Source organism: Corvus kubaryi, unplaced genomic scaffold (assembly GCF_017639235.1).
Source record: "Corvus kubaryi isolate FWS band 111438036 unplaced genomic scaffold, C.kubaryi_AGA036_p1.0 37396, whole genome shotgun sequence".
Classification (NCBI taxonomy): Eukaryota; Metazoa; Chordata; class Aves; order Passeriformes; family Corvidae; genus Corvus; species Corvus kubaryi.
In genome coordinates, this window is record NW_024581135.1 from 9,353,603 (window position 1) to 9,380,132 (window position 26,530).

A 26,530-nucleotide genomic window follows, 5' to 3' on the forward strand; every position below is an offset into this window, starting at 1 on the left:
TCTTCAACTTGAGATCCACACTCTCCATTTTGAGTCAGTGCTGGGCTTGATACAATCTGGCCTGGCAGTGGTACAGGGCATGAGGAATGCCTGACCAGCTTGCCTCCCTCACCTGGTACTCTCTTCCTGATCTGAGCAGCTTGGAGATGGGCTGCCCAGGAGAGATTTATGGCTGGTTCCAAAGTGAGCTACCAGCATCCCTTCCAGCTCCATATTCTCCTCTCTGTGTATTGGTTAGTCCTGGTTTTAAAGTCTGTCACAGTGCAGGGCTCTTTCAGTGTGCATGTAGTGCTGTGTCCGGGATAAGCATCACTCGTGTTAATAACAGTCCTGTGTATGAGGTGCTAATGATGACATCAGACTGACCCATGATACTCAGGGCTGTTTTGTTTTGTTTTTTGTTAGGGAGGCAAATTTTGTGCATGTTTCAGTGCAATCCACGTTCTCTTTAGCATCCAACGTGACTTTCTACGATGTTATCAGCAGTGTGAAAAGCTACATTCGGGCTTGCAAATCCCCCACTGAAGCCTGCCAGTTCATCTCCAGCCTGAAATCACTCCACAGAGGTAAATAGCATCTGGAGGGCCTGTGGCAGGAGGGGAAAGGGATGTTTTATTTGGCTTCTTTTATAACAGAGGGAGAACGTTTTGCCGTTTGGAAAAATCCCTCTGAATCTTTTTATCTTACTTAAATGGGAGTCATCTTAAGAACCTCAAAGTACAAAAGGGATGCAGATACCGAGCCTTATCTTTGCCACATGTGTGAGAAATCTGCCTCTCTGTGAAAATATTGCACAGCACAGGGTTAGAGGCATTGTGGGGCAGCCTTTCATCTCTGGGATGTGACACCAGGCCCAGCCAGATCAAAAACCCATAAGTCTTAATTCCACACACACAGCTGGGAGCCAGGAAAATGGTGTGAAAGCCAAGAGACAAAACCCCGCCAGTGGACTCGATTAGAGCTGCTGGAGGCTGCACGGTGAGCTCTGCTCTCCTGCCTGCCCAATTTCAGTGTTGCAGGTTGTAAAATGGTTCACAATGAAGACCTTTCGAGTTCTGTACTGAATCCTCTCTCTGCTAGAGGGGAATGTGGATACAGCACAGAAAGGTGTGGAGAAGGACACCAGTGTTGTGCATGACCTTCTCCAGGTGGACCCCAATGCTGTGCCCTGGCATCTCCCAGTTCTCACTTCCTGAGGGAGCAATAGAGGACATTTAGCTGTGAGAGGTACCTCAGGATCCTTGAAAGAGTTTCCTGCAGGGAAACTGCTGCACGTGGAGTTTTGTGACTTTTGGCTTCAAGGCTTTCAGGTTTGGCCTTGAGGAGGATGAAGGGCAACGCTTAGCCCAGGTTTAGTGGGAAAGCCCTGGTATCATTTTGGCAGAGTATGCATGCAGATGAGAAGTTTAGTGTGTGCTTTTATTGCAATGTGCTGTATTTTAAAGCCACACTCTGTCCAGGGATTGCATAAAATTATTTGGTAAACCTGCTCAGATTATACCTACCCATTACCTCTGAGACAATGCTTCTGTAAAGTCAACTTCTAACATGAAATAAGCAGAATAAGAAACAAATTATATTCTTGTGTAAGTACCTAAAAAAAAGATGCCAGATTAAAAAAAAATTGATCTAGCAAGGAGAGGTTTGTAAAAGGCGAGTGCCACATGAGTGACATATTTTCCATAAAATCCTATTTCCCACGAAATTCCATTTAGTCTGACCTCCCAGTAAAAAAAGTAAATTTGATGTCACAATTTCCATAATTTATCCACAGTTTTGCTGAATGCTCATTGTAACAAGTCGGACTTTCTAAATTAAAACACTGCTTCAAAGTAATGTAAATGAAAGTACAATTTTTTTGTTAGAAAAATGAAAAAATCCAGTGCTTGATGCTGAAATGGAAAAGAATTGGTTTGGTCTGAGCAAAATGTTTCGCTTGATATAAACTTAAAAATTGATTTGTTGAACTGTGTCAGGGAATGAATGTGTTTGAGCTCGAGCCAAACCAGATTTCTCTTTTTCATTTCCCCTTCTGCTTCTGAACTGAAACATTTATTATTCACCCCCTCTATTTGCCTGTACAAATGATGGTAGATACACAAGAAATGGTGACATAGGGTAATGTTGACTCTCTCCTAATGGAACAAATATTACTAAAAAAAAAAAAAAAAGAAAGAGATTAAAGCAGCCATCAGCTGAGTGGGATGCCCAGGGAAAGCAAATGTGCATAATGATAATGTTGGGTTCAGCAAGAACCATGCTGATGTTGGCCACCTCTTTCCAATCTAACAGTTGGCAGCTTGTGCAGACAGAAAGACCCTGAATGTGACAAGGAAACTTCAGAATGCACCGACTTTGACGGAGTTGGGCTCTGCCAGTGCAAAAATGGGTACTTCAAATACAACAAGATGGACCACTCCTGCAGAGGTATTGCACTTTATGTGGTGTATTTTGCCTGAACTTTCCTTAAAGTTTTTGTTCCAGTGGAAATGAGTGTGTGTATGTAGTGCTGTACATGCAAACCCCTCAATATTATGAATAAATATTAGCAGCTCAAGCTTCTTTTATTTAGTTAGGGGGCTTTTCAGCAGACACTGAAGATACAGTCTCTCTCTAGGAATAATATTATCTCTTTCTGGAGCATGCTGTGAGTCACAGTGATGGAGGAGAGGGAGAAGGGGGCCTGGCTGCTTTGGGCTCTAGTTCAGTGGCACAGAGCAGAGATGACGTGTGTCTCTGCCTGTTTTGATTTTGTCTGAACTCTCAGCAAACTTAGGGGAAGCTTTAAACTCACAAGCTTATATTAATACATCATCAGTATTTTAAAAACTTGTATCTGAAAGTGATTATGAATTTATTTTTCAGCTGGCTTCCAAATAGAAATTTTAAGCTTAAAGATTGCATTATTTTTTAGCTACTCCTGAGATCAACAAATCTGGTTTTGCTGCATTTTAAACAAAGTCTTTGCATGCCAGCGTTCAAATGACTTCTGTAGGATCAGGGTGTCCATTCCCTAGTTTGTGGTTGCTGTAGGCCTTCTTAAGAAATGCAGTTTTCTGATGACATATCAATAACAATTGCAGTGGTGGTTATATATTGCTTCTGGCACTGCCTGCTGGGTTGCTCTTGAAATAGGAGGAGATGTTTTGTCGGTTCCAAATCTGAGAGCGAGAAAAATGTGCCTGGAAATAACTCACGTGCTACAGACTCTGGGAGGGACAGCTCAGAGATGGGCATCTCTGCATGCCAGGTCAGGGTCCTGCCTCTCCTGCACTCTGTGGCTCCTTTGTGTCAAAACCTTTCCCTTTGTGTTTTCCTTCCTTCCCCTCGTCTTGTATGTTGGAGGAAGGATTTCTTTTGGGAAATATTTCTTTTGGGAAAAACCAACCCTAGAGAGTCAGAGATAGGCTTATGTAGTGAGTGAGGAGCTGAGCTGAAACTTGGGGAGGTTTTTACCCAATTCTTGTTCCATCATGGACAGTGGGGACCTAGCAAAAGTTACTTCATTTGTCTTGTTCATGTCTCTTGTCAAGCAGTGAAGATAAATAGCTGAAAGGCTATGAGGCACTTGGATGTGATGGTTGCAGAGGGCTAAGAGATATAAGATCGTGTACATGTGATTACTCCATACTTATGAAACTTGTTTGCTGTGGAAAATATAAAAACCTTATCTGTAAAGAGTGCAGCCTCAATTGCACCTTCATCTCACTGCTGTCAGTAGGCAACATCTTATTGATCAGACTGAGAGTATCTGAGGGACAGGGTTGATGTGGGATTTAGGCTGTAGTGCAGAGGCATGAGGGCAGCATTGACTGCATGGTGCCACTCTCTGACAAGATACGAGATTTTCATTATCACTTGTACTCATCTGGGCAAGCCAGGTGGTTGGGATTTTTGAAGGCTTTTCCAAAAGCCAAGCTATGGTCCCCATTTGATATTCAGGGCTATTTTGCTGACAAATATAGCATACAATATACCAGCCTCTTTGAAAATCACTGCCCTCTCTGTGCCTAAACAGGAACCGAGGTCTCGTGAGCATCCGACCCTCATTGTGGGTTGTGAAAATGGGGTGTAGTAGCTCCAATTATAGTATTTGCAAAGAGGGAAATGGCTATTGTGCTGCCCTGTCCGGTCTCCCCCGTGGGAAGGCTGGGAGAATTGGCTGCCCTGACCCACAGTGTTTGTTCTGTCCTCCTTGTAGCATCTGTCCTCGGGGACATGCTTGGAAAAGTATGGACCAGGGAAGGGCTGGGTCTCGGAGCCACAGGAATTCCAACATGTTGGCCATGGTACCTCTTGCTGTGCTGTTCAGTGTCTCTGGGTTGCTGCTGATTTTCAAACTTCTCAGTAGCTTCAGGGCTATTTCAGTAACAGAGCAACAAACCTGATGTGCCAGCTTTTCAAGGGCATGCTATTTTTACTAGTACAGAGTGTTTCTGGAATGAAGCAAGGAGCAGCAAAGCAGGTTTCCAAAGAGACCCCTGAGTGTTTTTTGGGAAGGCAAAGGCAAAGGAATCCTAGGTTGAAGAGCACAACTTGATAGCTTTGCTTGGCCCCTGATACTTATGCCTTTCCTCTGTTCCCTGCTTGTGTTTGAAATCTTGCCAAGTGAGTGTGACAGTGAGAGCTCTCCTGGGAATGTGTTCAAAGGAGCAGGAAAGATGCCAAAGGAGAAAGCAAAGTGGCAGGAAAAGACACGGTGAGGAGAGGAAAATACATAAGCACCAAGTTTTTAAGTGAGACAGAGAAAAGCATATTCAGGATCTTGCTTTTCCTCTTTACTGCTCCTGTATCCTCTTGACCTGAGAGCTGTGTGCCAGCGAGGTCCCAGGGCTGCTCCTGCCCATGGCACAGCTCCAGCTTTGAAACTGCTCAAGGTGTATGTGCCCACACACATTATTGGGCTAGGGCTGGGCTTAGGGTGGGCTCCAGCACCCACCTGCCTGCTCCTGCAGGCCTTCCCAACATGCAGGCAGTGGACTGGGGCTGGGACTGGGGCTGGGATACACGGGGCTGCTGTGCTCATTAGAGAAGGCAACCCCAGTGAGCTGTGAGGTGATGCCTCCCTCTGTTCCACTGCACTTTTCGTTACTGCCTGATCCTGTGGTTCACTCTGGCAGAACATTCACTCCATAATGTTTTCAGTCTGCTTTTGTTAGCAAGTGAAAGGAGCAACCCATCCAATCTCCTTTTGCTAATGCCTCAGTGAGATGAATGAACCAGGCAAGGATCCTTTGGGATTTACTATCCTTGCCCTGGCTGTTGGTTGACTGAGGCTCTTAACTCTTCCACAGTTACCTCTGGTCTCTTCCTTTCCTTCAAAAACATCATCTTAGGGGGAGAAAAATACATCCAGCACAAAAAGCATCGCAGTGAGGTGCAGCAGGGGGGCTGTGTAATGAGCTTCACCCTCCTGATCCCCAGCTCTGGAGTGAGGGAGGTGGTGAAGGAGTAGTGGGGTTATATAGGGCAGAGAAAGGTGTGCAAGACCAGGTATCATGGACATCAGCCCCACCATCATTGTTGGTGCAAGTTGCTACAGCAAGTCTGTGTCTACAGGCACAGAAGTGATGTGAGTGCAGCACTTTTCTGTGTCCACACATCCTGAGGATGTGAGGCAGGCAGAAGATGGGAAATTTTATTATACCTGGGCTTGCAACATCTATTTCTGGGAGCCAGAACTCAAAAGGGTCAAAGAGAACCTGTGAGTGTTCAGAAAAAAGCTGCAATAATTAGGGAGACTCAAAGATCTCAGTGGCCTTGGCTTTATTAAAGATAAAGGAATGATTTGGGGGTGGTGAGGAGAAACCTGATCACGTAACCTTTTCCAATCTAATAAGCAAACATTCGAAGTCTGGAATTTGACACTGGGGCAATTCAGACCAGAAGGAAGGTGAGTGTTTTTAATGGCTGAGGAAAATTAACTTTGTGAGCATCTGACCCAGGGCTGTGGTTGATTGTCTGTCACTGAAAATACTAAAATCAGTCTTGGGTGTTTCTCTAGAATGTAGTTCCAGTCCAACTATTTGCTTTGAAACTGGAATTACATTCAGGGAAATTCAGTGACAGCACACAGTGTTTGAGGAGGGAAAAAATCCATGAGCATTTTTGTTTTCATTTAACAATTCCCTGTGTAATGTGCTACAGGGGTTTCCCAGACTCTCGGACGATGTCTTGCAGACCCCTAAGGGCTGCTGCCTGTGCTGGCCCTGGCTTGTCCCTCTGCCCAAGGTGACTCTGTCTGTATCACTCCTGCCCAGGCCTTTGAGTGACCACCTTTGCTGCCTCTGTGAAAGGCAGCAGATCTGCAAGAGCTCTGGTGGGGCTATTGCTGTGAAAAGCAGTGATCTTATCAGTAATTTGAACCTTGTGTGTGTCCAGTGTATCATCCCCTTTGCTGTTCATCAGAAGGGTAGTATAATTTCCTCAGATAATTTAGGATAGCTGTCCGTAAGCATGGAAATTATTTTATTTTGAAGTAATGGTTTCAGTTTTTCACCAATATTTTGCACATAACAGTTCTCTGGATTATTTAGACCTCATAAATTCAATTTCTATTGTATAATAAAATATTAGTTAGCTGCAAATTTGAAAGATCAGAAAAGAAGGTGACACAAAAAAACCCCAACCCATTAGCATACCACTTTGGGTTACCCTGACTGTGTTTGCATAACATCTTGTTGCAATACTAACATTTAAAAGTAATTAATAACATGCACCAATGCTAAAGTAGCATAGTTCCAATGGGCTTTCAAAATGAAAACTGGAGGCCCTTGCAGATTTTTTACATTGCTATTTTGTGTGAAGCACTACAAGCGTGCAGTGAGTTTTCATCTGGGCAAGAAGAAGCTCTGCTGGGAATTCCATTGCCAGTAGCCCTCCCTGTGCCAGGCTCTGGGCTGGCTCTGCCTGGAAGCCCTGAAACGGCTCCATTAAAGCCAGCGGGAGGTGAATTTAAGTGGGCGATGTTTTGCCTAAACCAGAGGACATCCAGCATCCCATCAAAGCGCATCGCGTTCCTGCTGTGCAGCCGCGGTGCGGTCGGGCCCCTGGGGCGGTGGAGGTGAGGCTACCGTGGGAAGCGCCGGTGGGAAATCCCTCCCCGCTCCACTACGCGGTGCTCACGGCCCTTCTCTCTGTTTTCAGCCTGTGAAGATGGATATAAGCTGGAAAACGAGACCTGTGTGAGGTATGGTGACTGTTCTGCCCTCCTCCTACCCCACCATCCTTGCTCTGGTGACTTGTCGGCACAACTGAGCCGCTGAAACTCCCTGTTGTTCTCTGTTCCCAGCTGCCCCTTTGGCTTGGGTGGATTCAACTGTGGAAACCGTGAGTACCAAATTTCATTTCTTTTATTTTCCACAGTGTCAGAAACGGGACATTTGAAACATGCAATTGCAAGTGATTGTCTCTAAAATGCAGTAGGTACACGTTACTTTTGTTGGTGTTTATTGTTTATTCATTTTATGTTGCAAGTCATTTTGGGACCTTCTTTGACAAAATTGACTTAATTTGACAAAATTTCCGTAACTAAACGAAGGAAAGATCATCTTCTTTCCCTATATAGTCTGTCAGGATAGCACATATAGTGGGCACTCTCGAAGCAAGATATTTGAAGGTGAATCCATGAAATACCATTTGAATCATTCTGATCTATCAGCGAAGGGAATCTATTCCCTAGGGAAACAAGAACTTGGGAATCTATTCCCTAGGGAAACAAGAACCTGTTTCTATTTCACTTGAAAATTTAAGGCAATATTGCTTACAGAGGGGGGGAAGGTGGGAACTAAACAGTTAATCCCTTTGCATGGGGACTGTGGATATGTTACACTGGGGTTTCTGAGTCTCTGTCTCTCCCGTCTGTAGCGTACCAGCTCATCACGGTGGTGATTGCAGCTGCAGGAGGGGGACTGCTGCTGATCATGGGCATAGCACTGATTGTCACCTGCTGCCGGTAGGTACCGCTGCCAGGCCCGGCTCATCCAGGGTATCCTCCCAGTGGATTACACTCAGAGCTTCATGTATGAACTCTGAAGGACTAAAACATACAATAGCCAAGGACCAAAACATAGGTGAAAACATAAGCTAAGCAAGTGGGTTAATCAGAGATACTGAAGTATCACATTTTGCTTTCATTTCTGGCATATATATATTTTTTCCCCCAGCAGCCAGGCTTAACAACCGAATAGGGTGTCTTTTAAAGATACATCTGGGAATCATGTCCTCTAAGGATGGAGAGGCAGAGTGAGTCCTTCCCACGCAGTGCTGTAAGGCTCAGAAGCCAGGAAGCAGACTCCAAAAGTGTGAGCTAATTAGAAAGGAGAAGTTTAGGCAACAGGAGAGGTCACTTGGCATTGCTCAAGGGGTGTTTGAGTGTATATAACGCTATTTTTTGGGTTGGACTTGATGATCTTAGAGGTCTCTTCCAACTTGGTGATTTTGTGGTTTTCAATTACCTTTTTGGACAAGTCCTGCATGTGCTCTCACTCTGTGTCTTTCTCCCTCTCTCTCACACACACACATCCCTAGTTCCCATACCAGTAGGTGGCTTTGGACAAGATGTGCTTGCCTAGGAAGTTGTTTTGTGATTTATGTAATCTGAAAAGGGATGTCTTGCAGTAACACCCTCTCCCCACCATTCCAGTCCCCAAATCTAGGGTTTCAAAGCTCTCTGATAAAGTTGGCAACTGGATTTGTCAGTAATATAGACATAGCAGTGGCTTGGTGGGCACAGTGGCGTGCCCCTGTTACCCAGTATTTTGAGCCAGAGGGATGCCAGCAAACCCCAGCCAGGAAATGAGGTGGCCAGTATGACTCCAGGCCCCACACTGCAGATCTCCACAGGGATGGACTGATCTTCTCATGAGTCCTGGCCTTTGGCAGCTTATGTGACTTCCTGGAGGATACTCTGCTTTGAACTGGAAATGTCACCAAAGTCTACTCATACAACACTATGGTCCTGGAGGGACATTTCGTGTCACTCAGGCCAGCTCCTTGCACGTCTTCCTTCTTAGGAACTAACATAGTGCCTGCAAGTGCTATAATTAATAGCATGGGGGCTCCTATACTTTCCCCCCATCAATTTCCATGAGTTTTTCATTGACTTAGATGAACATGCATGTTTTTAAGAGACAAGGGGCATAGCTGGAACAAGCTGGAACAGGAGGGATTCAAACTGAATGTAGGGAAAAATTCTTCCACCAAGAGAATGGTAAGGCACTGGAATAGGTTGCTCAGGGAGGTTGGTATCTCTGTCTATGGAGATTTCAAATCCCACCAGATAATGCCCTGAGTTGCATGATCTGATTTCATATCTGACTTGGCTTCAAAGCAGAAGATTGGACTATAGTCCTTCTGAAATGATCCTCGTTCCCAGTTAAGATTCATAACATCAAGTAATGATCTCTCCTGAGATCATGTCAGAAGTGTATACAAGGTAGCAGGATAACTTGTAAGTTTTCACTTTCCCTCATTGTTTTATAAACAGGAAGAATAAAAATGACATAAGTAAACTGATTTTCAAGAGTGGGGATTTCCAGATGTCACCTTATGCTGAATACCCGAAGAATCCCCGGGCACAGGAGTGGGGCAGAGAGACCATCGAGATGCAGGAGAATGGAAGCACCAAGAACCTGTTGCAGATGACAGATGTGTATTATTCGGTATCTATCCATAGCTTAACTTTTAAACCTTTGTGCCTCACACAGGAAAGAGATATTCCTTTTTTTTATGGAAGAGCAGATCCCTTTCCTGCAAGATAAAAGGGCAAAGCAAATCTCTTCCTTAAACAGCAAGGCAGCAGGAGTCCTATGGGCTCTAGCTATTAGCTGTGGTGAATATCACAGACATGTCATTAGAGAGAATGCTTAGGAAATGTCTAGGAATGTTTTGGAAAAAATGCCCAAAAAGCCCAATGCTAGAGTAGAGATGGACAGTTAAAGTTTCTGGACAGACTGCTAGGGTTCCCTGTAGGCAATTTTCTCCTGTCTACCCTCCCTGATGAAGTGGAAGGTTGAAACCTTTAGCTGGGGAACTTAGCCCCAAAACAGGAAGATGCTGGTCACTGAGGACCCCTCTTTTCTTCCATTCCTTCCCTCTCTAGGGTACGTAAGGAGCATCCCTTCAGCTCTGAGGGAATAAGGGGTAATAGGCTGTGTAGGGCACAGAAAGACAGAAGCACAAGACTTTGTCATGGCTGGTACCATCTGCTAATGTCTGTATCCAGAGCTGTGGTGCTGCTGTATCATCTGTCACTCATTTTCAGCAACATATACTCTTTAAGGTCTGTGTGGGTTACTCATGTGAGTGAAGGTTGCAGGATTTCACCCAAATCACACATTCTGGACTCCTTGCTTTCCAGAGCAGAGAACAGAGAGCATTACTATTTTCTTGGCTTATATTTTAAGTTTTCCAGTAAGCAAATTTACTGGGTTCTACAGCATGGAGGCAAATAATCTTCCTTCATGCTTCAACTAAGAATGAGATATTTGAAAATGAAAATGCATTTCCTATTTTTTTTTTAAGGCTCTTATTATACTAGAGAGGGAAACATTTTAGCAAGCAGTAGGTGATGAGGGCTTTGAATGGATCTGCTCTGTAACAGATCAGACCAAGTGGCTTCATGTTATTCACTGGGTGAAAGGATTGTACAGTCTTGATCTTAGACATCAATGTTCCTCCATCAAGTGTCCCCAGGAGATTTACTTAGTTACAAGAAGGGAAGAGAAAGGAAGGTCAGATTGTCTTGTATTTGACATGTAATTCAAGGGCCTGTGTTGGGAGAGGAGGTACCTATGGGAAATGGGGAGAGAAGTGCTCCCAGGTAATGCTCAAAGCAGGAGACTAACTCTGATTTTCTAGAATTGTTTCCTTTAAGGATGTGTACCGGTTTGGCCAAATTTAGAAATATATCCTCTGAGAGAAGGCACAACCACCCCTCCCCCACCAGGTTCGGGAAAAAAAAATTTCTGGGCATAGGCAGCGATATGGGATACACATCATAACGTCACTCCAAGACAGGATGGCTCTGGGACGATATCCTTTTCATGAGAGTTGTTTCAATACCTGAGCTCAGCAGTAGGTTGTTTTTTTTTTAATTAAAAATTAACTGTGTACCTAGTCTGCACTTGATAGTTAGGTAAACTTCAAGTCTGTTCATTGGCCAGATGTCAAAATTAGATTTCATCATAACAATCCCTTTGGGCAATACAGCAAAGATCATCCTAGATTATTAGATCATTAGAGATCACATTTTTCCTTCTAGCTACTGAACTAACAGCAAGGGAATGTGGTAAGGCTGTGCCTGAAGGAGGATTTGAGTGTGTGAATAAGACCCTTTTCATTTAATTTTTTTGCTAATACAGCCAACTGGATTGAGAAATCCTGAACTGGAAAGAAATGGACTTTATCCTCCCTACACTGGTTTGCCTGGATCTCGACATTCATGCATCTACCCTGGACAATACAATCCATCCTTCATTAGTGATGAAACCAGAAGAAGAGACTATTTTTAGCAGAGAGTGGGGAGGGAGTGGAAGATTGACACAGTTGTGTGGCCCTTAATCCCCAGGTACAATCTGTCTCCTGGGTAGTTCAGGCCACATCAATCTTACTCTTCCCATTTAATAGGAAGGACTTTGAACTTCATGCAGAGCATTGCTGCCCTGAGGGACGGTCACAGTTGCTGAGCATCAGAGAGGAGGAGGAAGAGGAGGGAATGGCTCAAGAAGCACATCACTAAAAAACCCAGAGGGAAGCTGACACATGTACTCCATATTCGTTCTTCACTCTTCGCGCTACATGGCAAGCACGGATCAGTACAGGCAGATGAACTGTGCCCAGCACTCTGCATTGAATACCACTAGGGAGTGTCTTGTTTACAGATCTCACTTACTGTTGACTGTGCTTGTCTTCCTAGCCAGCCTTCATGCAAAGATTCACTGTGCGACTGCTTTTGGTAGGGCAAGTTTGCCCACTCCCTTTTACACCGCTGCATTGCTGTCTGCTCCCTGCCTGACAGGGAAGCTGGCTTGTCTTCTGGCCCTCACCTTCTTACTGGTAAAAGTTCTCCAGATGTCTGGGTCCTTGCTGAACCCCAGTGTCTGGCAATATTGGCTGAATTAATGGACTGATTTTCTCCAAGGAGTGCGGGAAGGTTAGTCACACCACTGCAATTTTAACTGAAAAGAGGCACTGTTGTGCTGCTTTGCAAACCTTCTGTATCTAGGGAATGTTGTTGTTTTGTCCAGCGGTGTTGTTCAGAAGTGATGCCACTACATGCCATCATGGTGCTTCCATATGGGATCCTTTGGGGCTCTGTTTCCCTGCAAGGATTTAAATGCCTGTGGAAACAGCAATACAATATTAAATAATTAATCACAGGGAAGAAAAAGATGAGCTGTGAATTCAGAATGCTCTTTATGAGGAATCTGTGAAGGAGCAATAATGCTGTAGCCTTGGCTGGGCAGAGGAACCTGAATTCTGGGCACTGAAGGTGGAACATTGTGTTTTCAAAACTTCACAGTCCACCTTGAGCTCTGAAGGAGCCGTGGAGGCTTTCAGTGCATTGCAAAAAGAGGGCTCACTGCAGTCAGTTGCATTTAAGGAAGTGAAAAACATGATGCTTGCAATCCTAGCATAGCAAAGATCACTTACATTGAAGTGTTTTTCTTTCTTCCATCCTGGTTTCGAGTGATTCAGACCAGGCAAGTTTCCTCACCCAGGTGTGTTCGTTCATATTAGCAGAAGCTGAAGAATGTAAGTTATTGCGTTTCTCACCATAGCTCAGATGGAAACTCATGGACTGTATTCTGACCTAAACTGGGTGTTGAAAGAGATTCACTAATCACAGAACCCTAGAATGGGTTGGGTTGGAAGGGATTTTACAGATCATCTTGTTCCAACCCCTCTGCCATAAGCGGGGACACCTCCCACTAGACCAGGTTGCTTGAAGCCCCATCCAAGCTGGCTTTGAACACTTGCAAGGATTGGCTAACTTCTCTGGGCAATCTGTTTCAGTGCCTCACCACTCTCATAATGAAGAATTTCTTCCTTATAACTAATCTAAATCTACCTTCTTCGCTTTAAAATCATTTTCCCTTGTCCTATCCCTACATGCCCTTGTAAAAAGTCCCTCTCCAGCTTTCCTATAGGCCTCTTTAATTACTGGAAAGTGCTCTAAGGTCTCCCTGGAGCCTACTCTTCTCCAGGCTGAACAGCCCCAACTTTCTCAGACTGTGTTCATAGGAGAGGTGCTCCAGCCTCTGATCATCTTTGTGGCCTCCTCTGGACTTGTTTCTTCTTATGGGAATGCTGAACACAGCACTGCAGGTGGGAACTCAGGAGAGCAGAGCAGGGGGAGAGAATCCCCTCCCCACACTGGTTCTGGTGCAGCCCAGGACACAATTGGCTCTCTGGGCTGTGAGAGCACATTGCTGGGTCGTGCTGAGCTTCTCGTCAACCAACACCCCAAGTCCTTCTCCTCAGGGCTACTTTCTATTCTCCAACAGCCCACATTTGTGCTTGGGATTGCCCTGACTCATGCAGGAAATATAATGAAATATAATGAAGTATATTTACCGCTTATCTTTACTGCACTGTTAATCTGAGTCACCCAAACCTTGTTTAGATACAAGGTCCAGATGCAGTTTCTCCTCTTGAATGTGGCTGTGCTTTTAATTCAAGATGGCTGCTTGTATGAGGATAACGAATAGCACAATTCCTTAGTCACTAACCCACCATATCTGCAGTGTGTACATAAGCTGATATTCCCTTCTTCCCCACCATGCTTTAAAAGGCACAGTGCCTACAAGTAAGTTCATTAGGTAGCTCGGCTTGCTGAAGCACTGAGGATCACAGGGTGCATCCCTGAAGTGCCTAACCCCACGTAAGGGCAGCAGTTCAGATGCTCATGTGTTGTGTGGCTGCTCACTGGAGGCAAACCTGGGGTGATGATGAGGACCCCCCCCATCAGGGAGCAGGTACTTGCATCCTACAGATGGTGTGAGTTCCCAGATCCTCTCACAGCTCTTTAAAGGCTGTGGTGTTCCCAGAGGTCAGTAACAGGTACTCAGAGGAAAGGGAGATAGCAACAGGCAATTATTGCTGTGTTGGCTTAGAGGTTTCTGGTTCCTGCTCAGAGTTGCTTCTGATACTGCCTGGGGCAGTATTCTTTGCACTTACATGAACTTTTGGTGACAATGCATGCAGCTTCATGCCTGCCTGATCCATAATCAGCCTTGCAGCTGATAGTACATAGCTGATCTCAGCCACAGGGGAAAAGAAATGGATGCTTATGGGAAGTACAGCTGCCTGAGGAAAAGGAAAGCTCTACTTACAGTATCCAAAATATTATAACAGGTAAAGCACAAGAATTAGCTGTTCCCTGCCACAGTGATCAGAGTTTGCAGTCCACAAATGAGGTTCTTCTCCGTTTTGTTAGCAGCTGATCTCTTAATTGCACAGGATTCATTGGCTGATGAGAACTAAGGAATTTTCTGTGCTGTGGGATCCTTCAGACAGGAGATTGGCAGAGTTTTTTCTGTGTGGGTGAGTTGCCTCTGTTTTTGAGAGTGCCCAGGACAGAAAGGTCTGCCTTTGCCATGGTATGGAGCAGAGTTTTGTCTTTGTTACAAAAAAAAAAAAAAAAAAAAAGAGGAAGTTGCAGTTCATGGTAAATCTAAATCCAAAGCCTATAGACAAGCACTGGACTTTGTCCCTTTTTAATAAAGCACCTTGTGATAAAGGAGGTGTCCCAGCAATTATGACAATCCTGTGATATAAGCATGTGCCAGCATTTCCTCAGATAGGGAAGCATTTAGGCCCATGCTTACAGGCAAAGATGTTTAATTGCTTGGTTAGTTCAAAGACTAGGAGATGAACCTCTATGTGTCAAGTACAAAGGACAAAGTGTGACATACCAACTCAAAACTGCAGATCAGTCCTTCTGTACAAATACATGAACAAAACTTTTGGTCTATATCTCCCAGCACATTGCAAATTGCAAGGGATTTGAGTGTAATTGAGATAGGACTATTTCTAATTGAGAACACAAAAAAGTTTGCAAGTAATTAATTTTAGTATCTTAATGGTCTTCAAATTCTTCTTAAAGTATATCTGGGGAGAAAGAGTCTCAATAAATCCAGCAAGGTTTTTTGAGTGAGGACTGCAAAACTTGGACTTTTCTGAAACAGAGAGTGTTATTGCACTGAAATTTTCTCTCTGCCATAGGAGGTAAACACTGGGGCATTTCTTTTGAGGGTTTATCCATTGCAGCCTAACCTTCTATTTAGCTTGGGTGAGAAAGGAGTCACAGAGCCAATGCACAGTCCACAGCAGGAGGAGGAAGAGGGTCTCTCCTGACCTGCCACACCTTCTCTGGGCATCCTAGGAGGCCCTGCCCAGCAGGCAAGAGAGGGTTTAGGCAGGAGGAGTCAGCAGCCAGATGAGTGCAGGTGCTTTCCCCTACAGTGATCCAGGAAGCTTTTGTGAAAGTGACAGAGGCAGCCTGGGGGAATTCAGCCCCTGGCTCTCCACCAGCCCAGCTGCAACATGTGTTGCAGTGCTTCTGTCTTCAGCCAGGCACCACCCGCTCCCAGCTCTGCCAGGACAGAAGGGGTGGGAGCAGTGCACTGTGTTGTGTCACAGTTTATGGTTATTTTACTGCAGGTGTTCACTGCCTCACCCCAGCAGTATGGACTCGCCCAGCCACAGCAGGGATGTGGCCTGTCTCAGTGCAGGTTGTCTCTGTGTACAGCTGCCACCAGGATCCTCTCTGTGTGTGCTGTAAACAAAGCACCCTCTGGCAGTGCAGTGGGGCTTGTTACTCCTCTTGGGTATAAAAAAGGTCTCTGTGTCCTCAAGCCCACTTTCAAAATCAGATGCTTCTCTGTTCACTACCTAACTCCCTGTAGGATGTCTAAATACATGCAGCTTATTTCTCATCTCTCTTTTAGATTACTTCTAGCTACCCCAAATTAAAAATTTTGAGCACACTGGATGTTTTTCACAAGGGGAATCACTCTCCACTATCCAAGAGAATAAGAGGGAAGTGGCATGTTTTTGGTATGGAAGATGCAAGTGGTTCAGCCAGATGTGGGGAAAGGAAGAAAAACTACACCAACACCGCTCATAAATCTGCTATTGCTCCTGGCTTCTGTGGAAAGTGAGGGGAGCAGTCAGCAAGGGCCCATGGGCAGTTGTGTGGGTGTATTTTTAATTAAAGTTGGGAAAAAGATGCTAATTCTGTTGCTTGACAGGAAAAGTTGTGAGAGGCATGTGTTTGCTGCTATGGTGCTCTGCCAGTTACACTGACAAAACCCCTTACCCACAAAAATACCCCTGACAGTCAGCATAGGAGAGGCAGTTCCAGTGAACTGATCAGCAAAATGCAGATTTGAGGGATTTTTCAAAAGGCATCTTGAACATACCGTCTTCCTTTGTCCTGCCGCTTGCCCTGGCCAGTCCTTCCAGCTGCACTGGGAAAATCAGGGTAGTTTTTTCATACTGTTGAAACCTCACAGCACTGAATTGGGCTACAAGTGGAAAAAGAGGGCTAGGTTGATGCCCTTTTGCCCCACATTGAAAGCGTTAGGTTTTATAGCAGCAATGAATCTCATTGCTCTTGTGGCATTTCCCAGAAGACCCACTGGCACAGTCATGTACGGAGTTACTGCTCGTGAACAGCCTTATCAAAGTTATCTGCCTCTCCACTGAAGGGTAGTAAAAGGCTTTAAAAATAACAATAAATTGCAGTTAGAGAGAGGTGTTTGTCACTGTGAAATTGTTTGTGCTGATACTTGTACAGGTTGTTTGCTGGGACCTGAGTGAGCACAGAGCGGGTTTGGACACTGCTGCAGATAGACCAAGTGCTTTCCCGAGACTTGTCTCTGATGCTGGTCAATGGCCATATCCATTCCAAATCCAGCTGGACTTTTCATTCCCTCATAGTAATCTTTAGCTTTCTTCCTTAAATTAACAAGAACGGATGCATTTTAGTTAAATGCTCTTCCTATACTGACTAATGTTTTTTCCTCTTTACACACAAAGGATGTAATCCAGCATCCATTACAGTGACTGGGGTAACTCTCCCATGGACTGTAACGAAGTTTTCTTTTCAGGCCTGAATTACTCCACCACCAGGGTCATCTGCATGTAGCACATACTTTCCCATGGCTCTGTGTGCCTATTTCTGTGATACTGTTCCTGCCTTTCTGTGTTGTGTCTATTTTTTTTTTTTTTTTAAAGCATACTTGTGACTGTAGCAGGACCTGTATTATGTGAGAATGAACAAAACAGCTTCAAGGTCGGAAACAGCTTCCTGGGAAGAGAATGAATGTGAATTTTGCGTAGTTCTTTTACTGGTCAGCCAGCCTGTTTCCTATCGTGTAATATCTAGGGATGTGGAGATGCTTCCTGCAGTCACACGTATCAGCTGCTCTGCAGATCACTCCTACTTGTCCCTTTAGAAACGAAAGAAGATATCCTAGTTTCAGAAGGGGTACGTCCTATGTGCTTGTAAGAGTTTGGGACCTTTTCAATGTGAATTTAGTTCTTCATTCCCTTGAACTGTGGAAATTGAAAAGCAGGAGAGAAATCCATGAAGGGGTAAGAAATACCAAAATAAAAAAAAAAAAGAAAAGAAGAATATGCTTACTTATTTTGTAGAAGTGTGACTTCAGTACTGTGAGGTCATGTGTGGGATGACATCTCTTCTGTGTCTAGTCTGTGTTGCATAATATCCTTGTTGAGGGAACACCTAGAGAGGGAACACCTAGAGAGGGTACCTGATGTTCCTCCAAAGTGGTATTTAAATGCTAAATCACTCAGTCTCTGTTTCAGTGAAATGCTAGAAGGGACGGGAGTATTACTTGGGTTAATGACTGCAACAGGCAGCCCCCAGGTCTGCAAAATCCTGTATGGAAAAGTCCTGTGGAATACAGTAAACACTGATCACTTCTCTTGAATACGGCTACAGAATTCACTGGACATAAAACGTCTCCAATAAAATCTGCTAGGATGGGTTTACTTTAAAGAAAAAAATACAAAAAAGCATCAACAGAATAAATAGTTACTACCTTCCTTTTTAAAAAGAAATTTTGTTAAGCTTAGTTATTTGCTTTAAACCCCATTAAATTTTACAGGACTTTCTCCTAGCAGAAGGTCAAACTTGGTGTGTAAAATCATAATGATTTATTTGAGCAGCTTTCACAATTGCAGTAGTAAAGCTCACCTTTTGTGACCTCTCTTTCAAAAGGTAAATTTTCAGCATTTGTTTGTGCTTCTTTACAACCTGAATGTAGACCTGCTTTATGTTCTTGACATTGCTTCATTTGCTTCCCTCTATCTCTGAATGTTTGCTTCCAAGTCTCTGAGGTTCTGAGGATGTTTTCCAAACCAGTATTATTTAAAGTTGTATCATATTTTCAGCCTCCACTAATTATACAGTACTGTAGTAGCAAAATATAATTTTTAAGGATTGGATTATTTTTATACCTGCATCCAACATTATTAAATCTGGCGTTCTAGTCAGTATTATAAAAAGATCAATAAAACAATGAATATTACTATGGCCCTGCTTTTTTATTGTCTTTAGTTTTGCCTGTAAAGAGAAACATATGCAATTTCTAGGTGGTTTTAATTCTTATTATAAAGCTAATCCAGAAAATAAGAAATTGCATAGTTCTTTTGTTCTTCTGATGGTGCTTCCTGATGGAATAACTAACTTGAAAAAGAAAGAGGAAATGGGTATGTTCTGTTAGTTGTGCCAAACGAAATTCTGCTCAGCTGAAACACAAATTGTGTTATGATACATTTATCTGGGTGGCACCAAGGAACTCATTATAATTTTAATTTTTCCTCAGTTTAATTTTTGCTGGAACTGTTGAAGTTGTGTGTTTATGTGAGTGAATGCATGTTGGAGGGGAGGAAAACCTCAGGAGAGGTGGGTGCAGCAGGGCTGTTTGCAAGGGCAAAGGACTGGACCTGACCACAGTGAGATCAGTCCTGTCCCAGTAAAAGCCACAAGAGACAGTGAAGAATACACATCTGAGTGTTCCTCAAAGGAAGAAGGAGGTCACCTTGAACCCAGATGAACACCAAGTTCAACTCAGGCTGCTGAGAAAAGGCATGATGTGGAAGAGCATCTGGAGCAATGGCAGGTAGGTTCATTTGGGGCAATTTTTTCCTATATTGCTCCAGAGCAGTACAACTGTGACAGCAGTCAGATGGGACTAAGGTGGGATTCTGGTCTATCAAAAGTTAGGTGGCCAGTTTGAACACACCATGTGGCTCCCCCAGTAGCCATGAAAAGAGACAAGCATTCATAGAGGGCAGCTCACCCCATGGTAAGAGATCACTCACCACGACTACTTCAGGTTATTCTTTCTGTGTGATGTTGGTATCTTTTAGGAAACTGACAGTGTAAAAGGATAGGTCACAACATTTCCATGGGACTAAGTAAAAGGTCCTTGGACTTATGGACAAGCACACGATTTAACAGTCCTGCCCACTTCAGATTTGTATACCAGTGCCTCTGAGACCACTGAATGCATCCATAGTGTGTGCCCTCAACCATCTTGGGAACCACCTGAAAAGAAGTTAAAGAGCATCTGCTTCCCCTGATTATATGTGAATCTGTATCTATCTAAAGCTTTGATTTCGGCTTTCTGAAGTCGTTGTTTTTTTACTTTTAGCTAATTAAAACAAATATTTCTACTTATATATGTCATAAATAGTGGATGAACCAAATTTACATGGAATAGCAACACGTATAGGAATCTAGTAAGGAGCAGGACTGCAGAATGAGCAGGAAAAAAGTATTGAGCTGATGCACAGAAAGAGCTGCAAAAGACACTTTTTCCTACTTTAATGTATGTCTTCTGACAGCATGACTGCCTCTTGATTACATGCAACTTACATAATGAGGCTACACTGGACTATGCACTTTCTAATAGATAAATAAAGCCCTTTACCTTTGATACTTTTTTCCTGCCATAAACAAGTATCGCCAACAGAGCAAATACTCTTACTAAACATAGCATATTTTTTATTCCATAATAATTATTCAGTATTCTTGATTGTCACATCTGAGTTTTGACAGACAACAGTTTGATTTTACAGCCTCTGTAAAGTTACTGAGTTATTTCTGCAAAGAAAGTTCTCTCCGTAGTTCCTTGCAGGAACTGTGTGAGTATGTCTGGACTAACAGTCAACTTCTTATTGTCTAGATCTGTGCTTAATGACTTAATTAGTAATTGCACCAGAGCTGCTAGTTCACTGGTATCAGTTCTATTTTGGTAATTCTCTGTGTCTGTTCTCCTAAACCACCATATCTCTATAACTAATTCCCCACAAATCATCAAGCAATGGGGCACATAGAGCCTGTCATCCTCCTTCCTGGAGAGAGCATGTTGTGACCACCAGTGTGTCACAAAAAGTACAGGGAAGGGCAAGCAGAGATGAAAAGTTCTGGTCTGTGAAGATGTATGTCTGTTCAGTGCATTATTTCCTGGAAAAACTGGGGCCTTTTGCATTGCAAATGACTCACACTGCCAAAACTGTCGTAATAAACATAAACAACCAGGTAGGAATGGAAGTAAAGTTTAAAAATAGAGCTAATACACCAGCTCCTGATGTGCATTCACTGTAGAGAACAGTTCCAATGTGCAGGACTGCACAATCAACCAGTAGTCTCTAGTTTAGGCAGCAGAGCTGCACCATTGACACCTGCTGAAGACCTGGCCCTCATTTTCAATAGTGCCCTGAGAAGTTCTTTTGGTCCCACACGTCTGCTTCACAGCCAACAGGGAGATTTTAAGACCTGGGTTAATCTAGCTGCACCTTGAGGCAGCACTGGAAAATCGGGATGTATCATGAAGACTGAAGAGTGTTAAGTCTGGGAGATGGACATTGCCAGCGGATGGGTGGTGTACAGCTCTGCCAAACACCCTCCCACAGCCAGGTTTGTCCTCCTCTCCACACCCATTCCCACCTGAAGCACGTGCTGGGGTCTGGGGCTCACAGCACTGAAATACATTATTCTAATGAGACTTTGGGATTAATTTTTGGATGTCCCCTGAAGCTGGGAGGGTGGTGGAGGCTGGACACCGCCCAAGCAGGGAGGCACATGGGGACAAACATTCCCCAGGCATTTCCTTCTCTTATTTTGTCAGCTCCATGGCAAAGCAGTTTTAAGGAGGGGCCTGGAGGAATTGAATGATCAGGGATGGGCAATGGGAGGATCACAGAAGGGAGAAGCAGCAGGGCAGGAGCTGAATCCAGCATAGCCTGAAGGGGCAGACAGAGTGAGAGGGGGGCTGCTAGAGGGTCACTGTGAGGACTAGGGGTAATTGTGGGGAGCAGGTTGCACTGGAGGGGCTTTGGGGATGGAGGGAAAAAGGAAGGCACAGGCAAAACACCCCACATTTCAGGCTTAGCATCCTGAGCAAGTTTGCAGAGGGACCAAGGCTGTTCATTCCCTGTGCCAGCAGAGAAGCACACAACCAGTTTTGCTGTCTGTAAGCCTGCAGTATTTCCTGGTTCAGTGCAAGTTAAAAGTTTAGGACAGCCCTAAGTTCAGGAATGAATTGAGTAATACTTCTGGTCTCTCTCACCCTCCTTCATTCAAGGACAGCCACTCTCTCAATATAGGAGATTACCCAAGACTACAGTTCTTGTTCTTAAAACAGAAGATCAAACAAAAGCAGATGAAGGGAGAGGCATTTACCACACTGAACTGTTACTTGGCATTCAGAAATGTGTTCATAACCTGCCTATGTTGCTGGCAGGGGAGTCTGCCAGAAGACACCAGCTCCATAGCCATTAGAAGTGGTACTGCAGGGGATACACTGATGGGTTTCTCATCCTTCTTGTCTGTGTCTGATAATGATGAGATAACCTGTGTTTACTTCAGAGAAAGACTTTACTGGCAGTTGTGGCAGGATACAGAGTCACTCAGACCTTCAAAATGAGAGAAATTATGCCTTTGCCAGAAAAGGAGCTACTGGGAATCCCTGTGGCCCAGCTGATCTCAAGCAGTGCATTTTACTGGAGCACAAAGCAGAACAAACACTAGAGAACTTGGAGATGGCAGGCAGCCAAAAATAAGAGACTTCGGGATAACCAAATCCTGCCCACAGCAACCTTTTTTCCCATCTTGGGATTGTCTCTCACTGGCCATTTTCAGAAGCTTCCTGGAACGCAATGTTAAAAAGTCTCAGTCTCCAACCTATTTTCCCTGCATCACAGCAGTGTTACCTGCTTCACAGCCTTCTGGGCCTTTTGTCATTTCTAGCTCTGCTGCAGGCTCCGGCCTGACCATCCGTGGTTACAAATTCCCCAGCAGGAATAGGCTTCCTCTCAAGAAAGGAAGGCTGCCACTCGGATAAAGACAAACACCTGCTGGCTATCCTGCCTGCTCCTCCTTCTCTTGGCCCACTGCTTTAGTAAGCCCACAACACGCATAAGAGGGCAGCAAACAAAACAGCCATGGTCACTGCCAGAAGGGCCAGGGTCAGTCCTGGTTCTTTGATGTCAAAGATGCAGGTGTTTTCTGGTTCTTTTTACCCTGTTAAGCAGTAAGAAGTGCTTTGGCATAAGATTTTGCTTATAAGAAAAAAATAATTGGAGTTTGAGAAATGAAGCTCATCTGTACTGGTAATTTATTGCAAGGGAAGTGAGCATGTGGATCCCAGGTACTCTTTTCCAAGTGCATAATTATCATGTCTTGGGATGGGGTCACCTCTTCCACTTTAAGAACAGATTATACTGCACCCTTCATTTAATTTGCACGGAAGGTGTTGATATGGAAAGCCGGCAGAGGATAGCTGGTGTGCTGTCAGTTCCCATGTCAGCTCACTTAGCAGTAGCTTCCTTGTGTCAACATATCTCAAATATTTATGACTTAAAGGAAAAACTTTGCAGGTCCAGAAATCTCTTCCCAGCCCAAGGAGGCAGAAAAACACTGCTTGAATTTATCATTTGCCACCTGCCACCATGACGTCAGCTCAGGGCTGAGCTCTTTACCTGTGGCTGGGACCTTAAATGAGCTGACGCCAGAAGAGAAAGGCACTTTCTCTTAGGCTTAGCAGCAAGTGGCAGCAGCAACAGGAGCGGCAATGAGGCGTTCTGTGTTCCTCGCTGTGTGGCTCAGCCTGGTGTTGAGCCTTTTGAAAGGTAAGAAACACTATCTTCTGTTTTGTGATTTATCAAGGCAGCTATTGTGTGGCAGTGAATGGATTTTCTAGTACTTTCAGCAGCTGTTGAGAAGTCAGTTGTGATACAAAATTCAGCATGTCTAGATTTTGATTAATTAATGATGAAAGATGTCAATGCAAGCCAACGGCTTTCCTTGTTCACAGAACAATGGAAAATCACTGGTGCTTATGATTAACATAATTCAGCCTATTCCAAGAGCAGTTTTCAGGACTTTCATATTAAACCCAGGTAATTCAAGCTCTTTTACAGTCACAACAAAAGGTGCAACCATTCCACCCCAGTATCCTTTTGGCCAGAGGCTCCTTAACCAACCAGTCTGGAAAGCGGCTCCACCTGAGCTGGCTCACAGAGCTTTTGTTCTTTCCTGTTGAAATAAATTAATGGAAACATCACCACCAGCTTTCAAGAGGATTGTGCCATAGTCTATTCAAACTAAAGGTGTCATTCCTTAAGCCACTTAGTATGTTTTCTGACATTGTGCCAAAGTTGGTAGTCATGGGCCAGAGCCTATGGCCAAACTTGCTTTTCCCTGATACTCAGTGAGAGGTATGAGGGGGTGAAGACATTAGCAGAAACATCTATACGAAGAGTTTTGTGGCAGCTTGAAGATGTGAGAGGACAGGAACTCCTGTCTCTAATAGAGCTAATACAAAGATAAAATTGCAGAGATATCAGCCAAATTAAGACCTGTTAAGCTTGTGACTGGTGACAGATGGTTGTGGGTCTCTGTTGACTACTGTAAGTGAATATATTGTATTTCCATCTATATCCACAGTATGCTACAGACCAATTTGCAGCTGTAAATCATAAGCATAGAAGTCTTCAAGACTGTCAGTTGGTTGGTTTTCTGATTGGAGGCTTGTAGGTAACAGCAAGATGTGAAAAATCTTGAGCCAAGAGCTACTGAAAGCAATACCAGTTTTTCACTTGACCAGACTTTGCATCAGGATAGGTCTGCCCAGAAACCATTTTCATTCTAAGCAAACACTGTAAAAGCTTTGCAGGATGTGTCCATTTGAATAGTACTGGCAAAGGCCCTGCCCTGCTCAGCAGCCAGATGTCTCTGCTATTGTACAACCTTGGTGGTGACATCCATTTCTTTATCACTGTAGTAATGCCCAAGCCCATTAACACATCCTGTTTCCTTACACACAAGGTTAGGTCTAGGAACACAGAGCCATAAATTAGCCACCTTTGCTCAGGTTGCCTTTGTCAAGCCCACCCACAAGGTTCAATTGCAGCTCATGCACTGCTGTCACCACAGATGCTGTTCTTCCTGAGTCCAAAGGGTACTCCTGGACAATTGTTAGCCAGAGCCTCCCAGCTGTAGCAGTTGTTCTAAAAAAAGCACTAGCTCTGTAACAGGCTGTTGTTCCAAGATCCATTGCCTGTGGCCAGCAGAGATTCATATTACCATGGTTATAGGAAAAATACGCATTTACACTGATTGGGGAACAAATAATGCTGTTTATAGAACTAAATGACCAGTGGAGGCAGGAGATCTGGCAGGGAACTGGCACAATTGCTCATGTTTCCCCTTCACCTAGAGGAGGCTAATGGATTACTTGTCTTTTGCATGTGCCTTTTCTATGTGAGATACACTGACCATTAGAAAAAAAGTGTAGAAGATTTTGCTGACTTTGGATTTCCTAGAGCTCTATAAAGCTCTAGGAAAGTGGGGTCTATTTTTCAAATGTCTGCTGAGACATGCAGAGTCTGATAGTGACATGGATTTTAGCCACAAATATATTAGACTCTTACCTGTCTGCTATTAATGCTTTAGATTAAATTATGATTGCAGCAGCTTTAACTCAGAGTAAATAAGTTTATTCCTAACTCATTAATTAATAATTATTATAATTAATAATTAACTAATTCAGATTAAAGTTAGATTACATGATCCAAACTAGCCGTTTGTCAGTATCAAAAATTTAACAGCAAAGCTAGTTTATTATTTCCTCTTCTTACATCTAGGAAAAAAAAAAACAAACAAAAAAATCCCTCAAACTTGAACTCAATCTTTATATCAAGAGTTGAGAATGACAAAGGTTAAATAAAGCAAAACCCAACAACATAAAAATAAAATATTTTGGAGGAGTAAATGCAATAAAGAAGGCTGAAACCAAGGTGCGAGGAAGTATTTTTGTGAATTGATTGGTATCAGCCAGGTTTCTCTTTATTCAGAAATAATCATGACAAAGAAGGAATAGAAAGAGAAAAAATGATGTAAATTGTCATAAATGCATAGAAGTGTAGTCTAGGGAAAGAGGGTCTTGATACGTCTGATGATAATATAGCAGCAGAAGCATTCCTGGAACAGAAATAGTCTGCTGTCAATGTCCACATGAATTTGTTGCAGCACAGCAGTGTGTATTAGCAAAGGCAGTCATTCTTCCACTGCTCTGGAAGAGTAGAGAGGGAGTTTTAAATGATGCTCCAGTAGTGCTGAGCCCAGGGGCTGTGTGCTCGTGGATGGGATGCCTCAGAGCCTGCCCTGGCAGCCAGTGTGGTAGGGAGAAATGTGTGTGCCTACAGCTCAGAGTAAGTCACCGGGAAGAGAAAGGCAGGGAGGGCACAACCCTGCTGCTGGTAAGGAGGAGGTGTGCAAGAGCAGGGTGTGAGAGAAGGATTATGAGAGAAAAATAACACCAATGGCACACGAGGCCTGGGGACAGACAAAAAGCAGGGTAAGGCTGCCCAGAGGTGTGGCTGCTCAGCCACACACAGGTCCCCCCACACTTATCTGCTCATAAATTGTCCTGCATGCAAAGGATTCTCCAGTGCTGACATCTCTCTTCTTTTCCCTTCATCAGAAACCACTGCTACAACATCTTCTACCACTCCCGTGCCGACAACGACAAGCACTGCAGGTAAGGGGCAGAGCCCTCAGGTTTCCCATTCTGTGGACAGCTTGGAGTAACCAAGTCCCAGGGAACACTACAGATACCCAAGCACAGAGGCGTTTCCCTGCCAGGGTTTCCTTGAATTCTTTTCCCATGGGAGGCAAAGGTGGCCAGGTCATGGCTGTGAATAACTTCCACTCTTCCCTCTTCCCATGCTGGTCTTTGTTGTAAAGAGGATGTGTTGGGGAAGATTTGAGGTTGCTCTGTTTTGTTTGGTGTCTTTGACACCTGAACCAGTTTGGGATACAAGAAGATCCATGCAAAGAGGTGCCCAAGGCAAGCACATTACTGAGCCCTGCAGGGAGTTGTTCCTAAGGTTGTTGGAGCATGGGCAGGGAGGGATCTGAGGCGCCACTCAGCATGGAGGGCCCAGGGGCCATGGCCAGGGTCCACAGAGCAGATCCTCCTTGTTG

The 26,530-nt window shown here is 44.1% G+C and overlaps 2 protein-coding genes across 7 annotated transcripts in view; both read left to right on the forward strand.

Moving 5' to 3' along the window:
• The window catches only part of HEG1 (heart development protein with EGF like domains 1), a 52,751-nt gene extending 34,188 nt beyond the window's left edge, over positions 1-18,563 (forward strand). For 4 of the 5 annotated variants that reach the window (XM_042040300.1, XM_042040301.1, XM_042040302.1 and 1 more), the window contains 7 exons: positions 406-566; positions 2,293-2,427; positions 7,147-7,189; positions 7,292-7,329; positions 7,867-7,954; positions 9,488-9,662; positions 11,364-18,563. In XM_042040300.1, coding sequence (XP_041896234.1) covers positions 406-566; positions 2,293-2,427; positions 7,147-7,189; positions 7,292-7,329; positions 7,867-7,954; positions 9,488-9,662; positions 11,364-11,513 — 790 coding nt within the window. In that variant the 3' untranslated portion in view covers positions 11,514-18,563. The remainder of the gene's footprint in view (positions 1-405; positions 567-2,292; positions 2,428-7,146; positions 7,190-7,291; positions 7,330-7,866; positions 7,955-9,487; positions 9,663-11,363) is intronic. The other variant, XM_042040304.1, reaches the window with a different exon arrangement.
• Positions 18,564-21,377: 2,814 nt separating this feature from the next.
• MUC13 (mucin 13, cell surface associated) overlaps positions 21,378-26,530 on the forward strand; it is an 18,256-nt gene continuing 13,103 nt past the window's right edge. For both annotated transcript variants that reach the window (XM_042040305.1, XM_042040306.1), the window contains exons 1-2: positions 21,378-23,172; positions 26,028-26,084. In XM_042040305.1, coding sequence (XP_041896239.1) covers positions 23,115-23,172; positions 26,028-26,084 — 115 coding nt within the window. In that variant the 5' untranslated portion in view covers positions 21,378-23,114. The remainder of the gene's footprint in view (positions 23,173-26,027; positions 26,085-26,530) is intronic.